This window comes from Balaenoptera ricei, chromosome 15 (genome assembly GCF_028023285.1).
Source record: "Balaenoptera ricei isolate mBalRic1 chromosome 15, mBalRic1.hap2, whole genome shotgun sequence".
Taxonomy (NCBI): domain Eukaryota; kingdom Metazoa; phylum Chordata; class Mammalia; order Artiodactyla; family Balaenopteridae; genus Balaenoptera; species Balaenoptera ricei.
The window spans coordinates 68,659,727-68,673,842 of NC_082653.1; the positions used below are offsets into that span (position 1 = coordinate 68,659,727).

Here is a 14,116-nt window from a genome sequence, read left to right on the forward strand (position 1 = left end):
GTCCTCAGAACAGTGGTGGAAACCTACTGCAGCTGGAAAAAAAAGAAAAGAAAAGCCTGTGCCCCTGGGGGAGGGGCAGCAACGTGTCCCAGCCCAGACCCGAGTCGGGATGGGACAGGATCACAAACAGGTCCCACCAAGACCAGGGACACATGCCTGCCTGAGACTGAGGCTTACTCACAGCAGAACCAGCACCACCACCACCAGGCTCTGGGCACTGAGGAACAAGTAGTAAGGGTCTACTGTCAGGAAAGGCGATGGAATAAGACCCCCTCTGAAGTGTAGAGCAAGAGGAAGACCCAAAGCTGAGAGTAGAGCAGACACTGAGAGAAACTCTCTAGCCAATCAGCCTCCACCCTAAACACAAGCTAACACTAGAGGAATCTGAAACCTGGTATAGTGAGGGTAACTACAGCAACAACCATCTCAAACCCAGCTCAACTCCTGTCAACCAGAAGGAAAGGTCTGCCCATTTCCAGGGATCAAAATTACTGTGTCAGCCTCTACTGTTGTATCTACTGGACACAAGATATCCAGCTTTCACCCCAAACTGACAAAGCGTACAAAAAAGCAAGAAGGAACAACTACTGTGAAAAGGGAATGCAACATAAGTAATGGTAGTGAGACCTTGCTTCTTCAGCATCTGGTAAGCATCTCGGATCTTGATGTCTTCTGGAAACCAGACTGTCCAACTGAAGAGTATTTCAATGACTCTTCCTTTAACTTTTTCTGTGGTCCAGGAGCCTAGGTACTGAAAAAGGAAAGGGAATTACAGAGCTGGAAGGGACTTAGTGAGACAGGAAGGAAGGCGGCAGGACATAACCTTTAGAGAAAAGAAAGTGAGTGGTGGCCCAATTCCTGGAAATCTCTGCCCCTTCCCCAAAATAGCTGGAATAATCCTCCCACTCGTTAGCCTATGAAATCACCCAACCCATAAAAACTAACCACCCCATATTTCAGGACTGCTCTCACCTTTTGAGACAGTCTACCTTTGGAATGTATATCTCTCTAAATAAATCTGTTTTCCCACTTAGTTCTCGGGGCAGAGCCGCCTTGCCTGTGCGCTTGTATCCCTCACAGGCGTCCTATATTAATAAATCTACTTCTTGCCTATGACTTTGCCTCTTGCTGAACTCCTTCTGTGCTGAGACATAATGAACCTGAGCTTCAGTAAGTCCTGACACCAGGTGATTGATTTCAATTAAAAGACAGTGGGTTTGGGACTTCCCTGGTGGCGCAGTGGTTAAGAATCCGTCTGCCAATGCAGGGGACACGGGTTCGAGCCCTGGTCCGGGAGGATCCCACGTGCCGTGGAGCAACTAAGCCCGTGCGCCACAACTACTGAGCCTGTGCTCTGGAGCCCACAAGCCACAATTACTGAACCCACATGCCACAACTACTGGAGCCCGCACGCCTAGTGCCCGTGCTCTACAACAGGAGAAGCCACCGCAATGAGAAGACCACGCACCGCAACCAAGAGTAGCCCCCGCTCGCCACAACTAGAGAAAGCCGGTGCGCAACAACGAAGACCCGATGCAGCTGAAAATAAATAAACTAATTAATTAATAATAATGATTAAAAAAAAAAAAAGACAGTGGGTTTGAGTCCCAGCCCGCGGGTTCAAGTCCCAATCTGAGTTTTGGCTGGGTTCAAATCCCATCCTAGTTGTGCAGTTTCATTAGTAGATTGCCCAATCCACACTATCACTAAAGAGATGGCTGCTGAGGCCCAGAGAAGTGAGCTGCCCAAGGCTGGTAGAGAGCTGAGGCACAGCTAGAAGACAAATTATCTGGCTCCCATTTCCAGGGCTCTTTCTGGGCTTCAAAGAATCAACCTATAAAGCCACTAAAATTAAATCCTACTATATATTGGCCTCTAGGTTAGAGCCACTGGGGACACTCATTATTTGACTGTGGCAAGTCTAGAATAAAAATGTATTTGGAATGAAAATAAGGTAAAGTGAAAGGAATTGCTGAAACTCAAATGTTTTGAATCATTATAAAAGATCCTCTTAAAATTAAAGGATTATGGAAATTAAAAAAAAAAATTTATATATATATATATAAAAAATATATATATATATATATATATTTGACCCTTGTCCTCAGTTCCTCCTGGCACAGAATTTCAAAGACCCTTGGAATTTCCTAAGTGACAGGAACGTCTTTTGTTATTTACAATGAGCCCCATGGACCATACCTGAGTTTCTGCTAAACACTCCTGGTGGGCACCTAGTTTCAAGGGAGGGATTGACCATGGGATTAGAGGGTTGGAACTTTCAGCCCTATCCTGACCTCCCCAAGAGGAGAGGGAGGCTGGAGACTGAGTTCAATAACATGGCCCGTGATTAAATCAATCATGCCCAGATAATTCCAGATAAAAACTCCGAAACAACCAGGTCCAGAGAGCCTTCTGGTTGAACACATGGATGTGCTGGGAGGGTGGTATGCTCAGGTTCCACGGGAGAGGGCATGGAAGCTCTGCTCCCCCTTCACCCCCAAGACCTTGGCCTATGTATCTCTTGCATTTATATTCTTTACAGTAAAAGAATATTAGTAAGTATAGTGCTTTCCTGTGCTCTGTGAATCTTTCTAGTTAATTATGGAACCTGGCAGAGGGGGTCAGAGGAACCTCTGAACTTGTAGTTGGTCGGGCAGAAGTGCAAGTAGCTTGGACATCCCCGAGACTTATGACCGGTGTCTGAAGTAGGTGTAGTCTAGGTAGGACTGAGCTCTTAACCTGTAGGGTCTGTCCCAACTTTGAGTACTTATTTTCAGAAATGAATTAAATCACAGGACACCCAGTTGGTATCAGAATTGTTGGGAAGCAGCAAAGGAAGGTTCCACCAATGTTAGTTACCCGAGAATGGTGTCGCTAAGACAGGTACCAGGAGGAAAGCTACAGAAGACAAGGAAAGAAGGAAACTTAGAGCTACACCCGGCATGTCTTGCTGTCTCTACCAGGAAACCTGTGCCCACCAGCTAGGCCCCTCTGTGCTCGCCCCTCTAGGCCACCTGTCTACAAGGCCATTTTTAAAGGGAGAATTTGAAAATGCTAACAATCAAAGGGCGGGGATCAGCTGATGACCATGACCATCATCCTACACCTTGGAGAGGAAAGCTTTCACCTCTCAGCTCTCACAAACCTGGGACAGGCTGGCAGGTTCTATCCATGAGCAGGTCTGCCTCTGGACCAAGAAGGGTGACAGGCATTTGAAAGCTGGGGGGCATGCAGAACAGCGAGCAAAGCCAAGCCCAGGGTACTCACCTTTGGGGACAACACTTTGATGAGCTCGTTCAGGAAGCGGAACTTGGCCACCTCATTGTGGAACTTCTCCCCACAGTGGTTCACACACACCTCCAGCACCTGCGCAGACACAGGACCCCCATGAGAAGGGGAAACCATTGGCTCCAGGGCTCATTTAAACCTGGTAAGTATTTGCTGAAATCACGGCTCAAGACTGAGGACACTAAAGTTTGGGAGAAAGGGTGACACTTTCAGATTAAGAAAAAAAAGCGCCTGTTTGCTCTTGTTGTAACTGACAGGTTTGTGCCCAGGAAACAGCTCAGTGTGGTACCCTGAGGTCAGCCCACCTTTTAAGAAGACCCTTTGGGCAGGTGAAACCAGTCAGAGAATCACTTCCTTCTTTCTCCTTAGAGGCAGAAATTGGACATGGAATACCCAAGAACTGTTAAACTACAGGTTACCTGCTGGCACTCAAGTGACAAATTGGGCACGTAAATGTTTTCTTTGGTCCACAATCTTGCTTAACATTTCAAATCAGTCAACAATATTGAAAAATTCAGAGAATTCATATATTTAAACATCCAGATTTCCAGTTTCTCTTAAACAGGAAGTTCTAGCAACATTGGGCCCAAACTCACGCCTGGCAACAGCCAGCGGGTCCTGCACTGTAGCTGCCCTCTTTAGACTGGGCATGGGCTCTCCAGTTCTTTGGTCCCCACCCAGCAGCTCATTCACTTATGTTACCATTCTGGCCCTGTGGGACTTGACCTTGCCAGCCCTGGTCTAAAAAGGGCAAAAAGAAATAAAGCCTTCCTTTCCTTCTCGCAAAGCGGGCTCAATACTACTCTCCAGAAACAGATCTAGGATGGGGCAATCTGAGCCCAGAACTCCCTCCAGCCTGCTTTCTCAAGGCCAGTGAAGGTGAACCTCTCAGAGTCTCTTCCCCACGGAAATGCTAGCCTCAGGACAGGAGAGCTTAGGCTAAGGGGCAAGCCGAACTCACCGTTAAGGCATAAAGAGCTTCTTTCTCTTGTGGAGACTGGATCTTGTGGGCCAGTAGCCAAGGTGCATGGGTTGAGCTAAGGGAAAACAAGACACCTGGACTCTGGGCGGAGAGGAACACACCAGCCTGGCTGAGCACACCTGGTAAAGTCCCCTCTCCTCCAGGAGCTCGGGTCCCAGAGCAGAGGTGGGATGTGACTGCACACGGCCGGGCATGAGCCCCTGAAGGAGGCCGACTCCCACCCACCCTCCTCATAGCTACACTTCCAGGGCACACCATCCTCTCCCCAGTCAACCCACCCCTACAACTTCCAGACCTGTGAGTAACTTGGTCGTGAGCAGCACAGACCTTGTCTGTCATATGACAACTGCTCAGTTAACACTAGAGCAGAAAATGTGATCAAACTTCTTGCTCGTTTCTAAATGAATATTCAGCAACATGGAGATAAAACATCCGGATGACTCACTCATTTCTTAAATTCCTATCCAGATACTTTAGAAACCAAATTCAACAAAATCTTACCCCTTTTTCCCCTGCTTTTTCTTAAGAAAGACTGCATTTAAATTATGGAGAACACACTGATCTTTCACATTGCTACGTACCCTAGCTACATTCTATCCCTAACATTCAGAGATGTCCTCAGGAGTAGTGTTTCATAACACTATTTAAAATTTTTTAAGTAACTGCCAGTTACAAACTGACTATTTGTTTTTTAGAAAACCACATGAATTTGCTATTTCTAGAAAAATAATGTACTCAGTAGATCATAGAGGGAGAAAAAAAGGAAACAACAATCTATGCTACGTAAAACAATCCTGAGAAACAAAGGCATGCACAGTCTGAGGTGCCCCCAAAGTCAAGCATGTGTGTGAAGTCACCTTACCCATTGGGATCAGTGTTCACTTGGTCACAGAAATTCTGGATAGCTGACCAATCCTGTTCTGACATGCTTGGGTCTGTGGCTTTATCTGTCAAGGAAATAAAAAATAAAATTAAAGTATAATAAAGAGAAACATACACCTCTCCACACCACTAGCCCCCCAAATATGACAACAGCCAAGGACCATGCCATCACCTCTAGGGGATCAGACCCAGTGAGCAGACAGCTGAAAGGGACAGGGGCCTGGACTGATCATCACCGGCAGGCAGTGTCTGGCCCATGATACGGCCTCAGTGACCGTTTGCTGACTGAATGAACCACTAAACTGGTTAACAAGCTACTGTCCTGAAAGGGGCTCCATTCCCAGTGCAGGGGATGGCCTATGTGCACCTTCTTCATGCCCGTGTCAGGACTCCCCCACTTTGGCCCTGTAATGAGGACGGGCTTGGGTCAGCATCTGGGCATGGGCCAGAACCTGTAAGCTTCTTAGCCATGTGACAGGAAAACTAGAACATACAATGAAGCCCTGAGCGGCTCCCACCATATCCTCAAAGTAACAGGCCCAAATCTGAGCCTCCATTTACTGAAATCTCCTGACCATCCTATGTAAGAAGCTTCTCCACATGTCAGTGGCTTATCCAGTCTGACAAGAGGACCTCCTTGCCTTCACTCCTCAAAATGCTATTTCTCTCTGCTACCACACACATGCCCAAGGAACCCAGATCTAGTCACGCTAGCGTCTCCCCCATTGGAACATTCATATTTGGATGAAATCTGAGGACACGGAGCATGAAGAGCACCAGGGCACAGCCAGGAGCAGGAGATACCTGGAGAAAGAGGGATTATCAGAAGGCCTAATGTTGAGACCCTGCTCCACTGAAGGGAGGGGCAATCCTTGACTTCCTGGAATGAGGGGTTGTGTGTATCTTTCCTGGCGCTTGATGGTAGCAGCTTCTTCCTCTCCTCCCACTGCTGCTGCCTAGAATCCCCGGCCAGCAACCCAACAAGGATGCCCATTCCACATGCCCCGCCCCCAGACTGAACCAGGCCACATTCTCACAAAGGAGTTGCTGAGACTGTCTTCGTCCTGCCCTTTCATAACATTTCCCTTACTCCCCACTGTCCAGCCTGTCCTGGCTTACCTGGCTCTCCAGTGAAATATCTCACTGGTCCTGACGGAGAAGCTCTTTCAAGCTCTGCAAATAAGTAATTCTTATGGTCATATCTCTGACACTATTCCTCTTGCCTGAACGTCCACTTCTCTCCTCTCAAAATCCTATCCATTCTTCAAGGCCACTCTGAATTTCTGTCTCCTCCCAAAAGCCTCCTCCCACTGCTCCAGCCCCTACTAATTCTCCTCCCTTCTGATCACTTAAGACTACACAGTCAACCAGAGTTTAACTTTTCCAGACAGCAGTCACATTTATGTCACACAGAAGTCACGTGCCCCACAGCTCAACAGTGAGATTCAGAGGACATCTTCCCACCCACCAACTCCATCCTAAGTGAAAAAAGACAACAAAGGAGAGCAAAGGAATTAGATGATCAATTCCCATATGCCCCTCACCTTTTTCCTCCTCAAAGCTCTTTCCCTATGTTCCATCTCTCAAAATGCTGTTCACCTTTTGAGTCCCAATTCAAATGCCACTTCATAAAGACTTTCTTAATCTTTCTATATCTCCCACCCCCACAAAACAGAAGCCATCCCTTCCTTCTCAGAAGGCCCACATCTTAACCTGCTCTTTCAGGATGGGGATCTCCAGCTCCATCCCTTATTAGTTACATGTCCTTGGGCTCTCTGAGCCTCAGTTTCCTCAACTATAAAATAAGGAAAATAGTACCCTCCTCATGGGATAGCCATGAGATTTTTAAAAGATAGTGTCTAAAGTACTCAGTATAGCGGCAAACATTAAGTAATCAATAAAAGATAGCTAAAAAAAATAAATAAATAAATAAAAGATAGCTAATCTTATAATAGTCTCTGCCTTTTACTTTAGTATGTACACATGACTTATTACACTTAAACTTCAAAAGTTTATTCAAAACGAAGGCAGAGGGACTTCCCTGGTGGTCCAGTGGGTAAGACTCCATGCTCCCAATGCAGGGGGCCCGGGTTCGATCCCTGGTCGGGGAACTAGATCCCGCATGCATGCCACAACTAAGAAGTCTGCATGCCGCAACTAAAGATCCCACATGCCGCAATGAAGATCCCGCATGCCGCAACTAAGACACAGCAGAACCTAAATAAAAAAATAAATATTTTTTTAAAAAGTTGGTAGCAACATATTCAGTAAATGTTAAAAAAAAAAAACAAAACACGAAGGCAGAAGCCATATGTTTCCTATAGTGCTTAGCACAATGCCTTACCCATAGGCACAAAATAATTACTCATGAAATAAACTTAAGGCAGTGATTTCCAGAGAGTCTGATTAAGGAGATCTGACTCATCTAAGATAATTCTTTACCCTTTAAGCTTCATTAAGTTTCACTTCACTACAAGGTCAAGCTTGACACCTAAAAGGCATTCAGACCTCAACACTTGACTCTACGCCCTAGTGACAGAGAAGAGCAGGCAGGACCCCAATTCACCACGCAGAATCCAGCTCTCTCCCTCCTCCCCTACTGCCAGGTCACCAGTTTTTCCAAAGAAAGGAAGGAAAAAACCTCTGTAAGGTTAAATAATGTTCTAAACCCTTAACCAAGGCAAAGCAGCAAAAATATCTATAAAGTGCAAGTTATTTTATTTGCTATATCTTATATGATAAGGATTCCCTCAAGGTTTTTCATAGCTCCCAAATAATAGCAATAATAGTAATAGCTGCCCTCCCACCCCACTTTGTTTTTGCTGTGGGTCAGACAAGATGCTGAGTGTTTTCCAAGCATCCCTTTCCTGTAAACCTCAGGACAACTGAAGTTGGTACTACTACCTCACCACTGAAGAAACCTGCCCAGCCACAAAGCTAGAAAATGAAAAAAATTCAATCCCAGGTCTGCCTGATTCCAGGGCCCAAATGTTTCTCAGGGTTAAGTCTTCAGTTCCTTGGCAAAGGCAGGGCCTCTTTTGGGAACTAGCTTCTTTGACTTTCTTACCACTAAGTTATTATCTCCCTAAGGCAGGAAGAAGGTCTGTCTCATTCACCTTCCCATCTCCAACACCTAGAATAGTCATCAGCGTGGATATCTACTAATGAATGAATGATTCATCTTTTACTATGCAGAGTCTGGCCAGCTGGCTGCACATATTGCTGACACCAGGAGATGGCTATTCCAGTTCTGAAATAACTGGATCTCTGAACACCTAATTCCATCCTGCCAAGCTATTTCAGTGGCTTTGAGCAGCTCTAGAGAAAATGACCCCCAGAGGACCAGTAGCTCGGTCTGATCAGCCCAGAGCAACCCTCCGGGCCTGTTTGACTCCAATTTGCCCCAAGGAGTGGCTAGGAGCCAGACAGGGCCTGGTCAGGTAGAAACTCAAAAAAACTTTACTCTGGGACTTCCCTGGTGGCACAGGTTAAGGCTCCACGCTCCCAATGCAGGGGGCCCAGGTTCCATCCCTGGTCAGGGAACTAGATCCCACATGCATGCTGCAGCTAAGAAGTCCGCATGTTGCAACAAAGTTCCCGCATGCTACAATGAAGATCCCGCGTGCTACAACTAAGGAGCCAGTGAGCTGCAACTAAGACCCAGTGCAACCAAATAAAATTAATTAATTAATTTTTTTTTAAAAAACAACCCTACTTTGCTTCACCTATCACCGCCCCATCAAGAATGGCTATCACGGGCTTCCCTGGTGGCACAGTGGTTAAGAATCCACCTGCCAATGCAGGAGACACAGGTTCGAGCCCTGCTCCAGGAAGATCCCACATGCCGCGGAGAAACTAAGCTCGTGCGCCACAACTACTGAAGCCCGCACACCCTAGAGTCCATGCTCTGCAACAAGAGAAGTCACCGCAATGAGAAGCCTGCACACCGCAATGACGAGTAGCCCCCGTTCGTCGCAACTAGAGAAAGCCCACGTGCTGCAACGAAGACCCAATGCAGCCAAAAATAAATAAATAAATAAAATAAAATAAAATAAAAGCATTTATCTCATCACAAATGCCTTTATCGCTAAAAAGAATGGCTATCCTGGGCACCAAGGTGGTTTATTTAGCTGGCACTCGGGCAGGACAAATATAGGACTACTGCCATATATTTGCTTAATAAAAGCAACGTCTGTATGCATTTCAAGTCTGCTACAGCAGGGGTCCCCAACCTCCGGGTGGACCTTACTGGGCCTCAGCCTGTAAGGAACCGGGCCGCAGAGCAGGAGGTGAGCAGCGGGCTGGCGAGCAAAGCCTCATCTGCCGCTCCCCCATCGCTGGCATTACCTCCTGAAGCACCTGCCCACCCCCAGCCCCTCTTTACTCCCCCGTCCGTAGAAGAATTTTCTTCCACGAAACCAGTCCCTGGTGCCAAAAAGGTTGGGGACCGCTGTGCTACAGGGTGAGCGGTATTAAGAAAACAGCTGAGGGGGACTTCCCTGGAGGTCCAGTGGTTAAGACTCCGCACTTCCACCGCAGGGGGCGTGAGTTCGATCCCTGGTCGGGGAACTAAGATCCTGCATGCCATGCAGTTCAGCACGGTGCCTCCACCCCCCAAAATTTTTTTTTAAAAAGAAAGAAAAATTAAAAAAAAAAAAAAAAAGAAGGAAAGAAAACAGCTGAGCCTTCCACCTGTGAATGAAATGATTCATCTTTTTTTTGGCCATGCTGTGGGTTTGTGGGATCTTAGTTCCCTGACCAGGGATCGAACCCTGGCCACGGCAGTGAAAGCACTGAGTCCTAACCCCGGGACCATCAGGGAATTCCCTGAAATGGTTCATCTAACAGTGACTAATTCAAAAGTCAAATCATCTCACATCAGCTGCCATCCAACCACCAGGGTCATGACCCTGGCACTAGAGCAGCCTGTGCTACTAAGGGGAGCCCTGAGGCTGTGGGGAGCGCTCACCTTAAGAACACTCAGAACTCAACCCCGTAGCAGTGCGCACTGCATGGGGGAATCTTATAGGGGGTACACATCGACCCCTACATCCAGCAATCATTCAATTAAGCACACGCTGAAAGCCCAAGCAAGACCCGCCACAGGAATGACCTATGCTTGGGCTCCAAGATAACCCTTGAGAAGCTGGGAGAGTATAAATAGAGCCACTCCCATCCCCAAAGGAGGCATAAAAGCAAGGCTAGGAGACAGGACTTTTCACCTGGGAGTAGGTCCGAGTGGAAGAAGAGAGATTTACTGAGCAGCCTGCCTTAGCTTTACTTAAGCTACTGACTCCTTGGCAGCACTACCAGAGCTAGAGACCAAGAGGCCCCAGGGCTGCTGTTAATAGCACAAGACTCCCAGCAACCCGAAGTGTCCACTAACAAGGAACTGGTTAAACAGAGTATAGCACCCCACGGAATGGGGCACACAAGGCGTTTCATTAACAAGAATGAGGCAGCTCTAAATGCAGTCATGTGGAACAATGCCCAAAATAAACTAAGTGGGGTAAGAAAAGCTGCAAAATGCCCAGAAGCTGCTACTTGTTTTTGTGGTTTTTTTTCATTCATGAGACGTTTATTAAAATAACACATTCAGGGGAAAAATATCAATACAATTGTATACATCATTACTGAAAACTGTATACCATCATACAAAAAAGGATTTTATTTTGGGAAATCGATTCCTAATTTATGGCAAATTTTACTTTCAGAAATAAAACCACAAAACAACACAATCTAATTCAATCTTAAAGGCCGGCATGCTGAGCAAGGAATGTTCTTATTCTTCGTAGGAGCTCCTTCTTTACACTGTCAGGTACCAGGGCTCTGCCTTTTGGTGTGACTTCAGCTACCAAGTCATCAACACTAACGTGTTCTAGTCCTTTTTCTTTAATTACCTCTTTACAGTGTGCCTTCAACTGATCCTTCCAGCCACATTCAATTAATTTAGCTCTCAGCAACTCTTTGAGGCGTTCTCTTTCTCCAGTTTCTATCAACTTTTGGTTAATTGCTGCTCTCATCTGCGCATCTTTGTTCATCTTGCTAACCACACTCTTCAGCTGCCTGGACCTAGACCCTCAGCAGCTTGGGCATCTAAGCACACAGAAAGCTAGCATACCTGCTACTTGTATTTTTAAAGCATGAACTTCTGCTTAAACAGCTTCCTAGGTCTGATGTTCCTCTTCTTTTTTGGTAACACAACATGAGTTAGTTTTCTGCCACTCCCAACTAAGAAGACTAATGATAATAATAGCTAACACTGTGTGCCAGGCACTATCCTGAGTGCTTCACACGTACTAACTCCTCTCATCCTCACAGCCCCGAGACGGACATGGTATTACATTCCGATCTTAGGGACACAGCTGCCTTGCCTGCTGTGGTAAGACCTGACAGTGAGCTGAGCTCGGGGGTCCTCAGACCCCCCTAGAGTGATTTCCTCCTCCATCCAGTCCAGACTCACGGTGCTTTCCTTCAACGACACTCCTGTCCTTGCCCCACCACCAGCCCCTCTACCCCTTGTCCTCCCACGTACCACCTCCACTGTGCCCCAGTCCCCAGAAGTCTGGTTTACACAGTTCACTTTCTCTGCCCTACGGAGGGGCGGGGGCGGGGAGGTGCAAATCGCACAACCACGAAGACTACAAGATACATTTCTGAAGTCCACTCCACACTCCAGAGCCCAAACTCAGAGGATCTCCGGTGGGGAGGGGAGAGGTGAGCCTGCCCCTCTCTGCCAGGGCACATCTGGTAATGTCTGGAGGCATTTTTGGTTGTCGAGACTGGGGAGTGGGTGTGTGCTATTGGTACAGGTTCTAGCCCTACCCGAACAACTGGAAGATCTCACAACTTTGGGACCACACTGGCTGGCCTAAAACAGCGGGAGCTTCCGGACCCCCTCCTTGAGCAGCCACAGTTCCCTTTCTCTCCCCCACCTGTGTGGGCCGCTAGCTGGCCTCTAACTCAGCCCACTTGACTTTTGCAACTCCACTGCCTCCTAGTCAACCACCTTCTGTCCCCACCATTTAACACTAAGGTAGCTCAGTAACCTTTTAGTCGCCAAATTCGAAGTTCCCCCTCCTCCTTCCTCCTCCTACTCTATCTCTCAGCAGCAAAACCACCTACCAACTACATCCACCTGCAGCTCCCCACCGTCCAAGCTTCCCCCTCCACGCCCAGCCTGTAGGCTCCGCCTTCTGTCTCCAGGCTGCTTTTCCCGACTGCTTCTTCCATGTTGAGATTCTCCATGCTCCATCTGCAAACCTCTGCTCTTCCTAATGGGCACAGCCTCCCTGGACAAGCTCACTGCCAGTGAACTGAAGGTCCCAAGTTGACCTCCAGCTCTTTTACCCTCTCTGGAGCCAACCAACTGCCCAGAGAGCTTCTCTTTGTGCCACAAGCACCTCAAACTCCACAAGTCAACAAGTGAGACATCTGTAACCAACCAGTTACCTGGGCCTGAAACCTGGGATCCATCCTAAATGCCTCCTGGTCTCTTGCCTCTATTCTAATGCATCAAGCCTGCTGATGGTACTAGCTAATTATTTCTGCTCTCCATCCCAATACCTTTGTCCTACTTCACCCCCCACTACCAGAAGAGCTTTTCATCTACTCTCTCTGCCTGAACTCCCCCATCCCTAACCAATTCGTCTCTTCTCACGGCTGCAGGTGATGCTTTTAACAAGTGTACTGGATCAGAGTCCCAGGCTGAAAACGCCAACATCCCCTCCCCTACTGCATCAGGGATAAACTGAACTCCTTTCTGCAACATACAAGACCCTTGAAGATCTCACCCCAATCAGCAGTGCAGACTCTTTAGGCTTTGCACTCCTGCAGAAATGACCTCCTTCTTCCCAGAATGCTCCACACTCTCCTGTTCTCCCAGCTTTTGCACATGCAGTTTCCTGCATCTGAAATGCTGTCGCCTCCACTGTCCACTCAAATGCTATGTCCCCTGAGACAATCCCCAGGTAAACAAACCCAACTCCCACCACCGCACTTTAAACCTGGCTCCCTCCCAATCTGCAGGTAATGTAACAAAGTGCTGTTACTGTCGGCTTGTACCACCCACTTAAAAAAGTCTTTGTGAGCAAGGACCCTGTGTTACGCATCTCAGTACTCCCAGCACCCAGCAGAGCCCGATACAAGGAGCATATGCTTTATTCTCCTGGAATTTCGAGTCCCCACCGGTAACGCAGGAACAATAACGACCCTTAACGACTGCCGTGAGTCTTCCAGGAGACAATACACATAAGAAACCCGGCCACAACCCACATGCACAAAAGGTGTAAAGGGCTTATTTTGACATTAAAGTCGGCAGCCAGAGACAGCTCCTTCCCACAGGGTGGGTATGTGGCACAACTGAGGAAGTCGAAAGGTCCCCATCTGTAAAACGAGGTTAAAAACAGAAGCTGTCTCTTGGGGTCGTAACGAGGATTAACAGTGGCTGAAATGCTTTCCAGCACAGTGCTTGGCATAAAAGCAAAGCTCAATAAACCTTAGCCATTATGTTGTTAACAGTGTTCATGCACTGCGACCGGGGGAGGTTGGGAGGAGGAGGGGGAGCAAAGCGCCCAGCCTCGGGTCCGCAGCCCTGGCGGATTCCTGGGACTCCTCTCGGGGCCTCCCCGTGGCGATCCTCCCACCCGCGCCGGGCCCAGCCCCGCTCCCCGGGCGCCGACCTCCCCGCGGCCACCTGTCCCGCCGCCAGCCTCAGAAGAAAGGCCCAGGGAGGCGGGAAGCCAGGCCTCACGTGGGGCGCTGGGCCCGCGCCGAGGGGCGGCCCTGACTACTCACTGAGCCACAGCTCCAGCGCCGCCGCCGGCCCCGGGGGCCCCTCGGCCGACTCGGCCCCCGCCGCGGCCCCGGCCCCCGCCGCCACCGCCGTCGCCGTCGCCGCCATAGGCCCAGCCCCGCAGCGAGGCCGCGGGCTCCCCTGCCCTTCAGCCGCCGGCGTCTGGCGTG

The 14,116-nt window shown here is 48.4% G+C and overlaps 2 protein-coding genes across 3 annotated transcripts in view; both read right to left on the reverse strand.

The window, feature by feature from the left end:
- Positions 1-14,116, reverse strand: part of GGA2 (golgi associated, gamma adaptin ear containing, ARF binding protein 2) — a 31,380-nt gene extending 17,264 nt beyond the window's left edge. Inside the window, exons 1-6 of one of the 2 annotated variants that reach the window (XM_059897664.1) lie at positions 13,949-14,116; positions 6,272-6,325; positions 5,133-5,217; positions 4,250-4,325; positions 3,268-3,366; positions 628-751 (exon numbers count right to left, since the gene is read on the reverse strand). In XM_059897664.1, coding sequence (XP_059753647.1) covers positions 628-751; positions 3,268-3,366; positions 4,250-4,325; positions 5,133-5,217; positions 6,272-6,325; positions 13,949-14,054 — 544 coding nt within the window. In that variant the 5' untranslated portion in view covers positions 14,055-14,116. The remainder of the gene's footprint in view (positions 1-627; positions 752-3,267; positions 3,367-4,249; positions 4,326-5,132; positions 5,218-6,271; positions 6,326-13,948) is intronic. The other variant, XM_059897665.1, reaches the window with a different exon arrangement.
- LOC132349282 (transcription and mRNA export factor ENY2-like) lies at positions 10,847-11,252 on the reverse strand. Its single transcript, XM_059897582.1, has one exon. It carries the CDS (start codon positions 11,191-11,193, stop codon positions 10,903-10,905), a length of 291 nt encoding a protein of 96 aa, XP_059753565.1. The 5' UTR covers positions 11,194-11,252; the 3' UTR covers positions 10,847-10,902.

Coding starts and splice junctions, on each gene's coding strand:
- LOC132349282 (XM_059897582.1), bottom strand. CDS start 11,193: ATGAACAAAGATGCGCAGATGAGAGCAGCAATTAACCAAAAGTTGATA.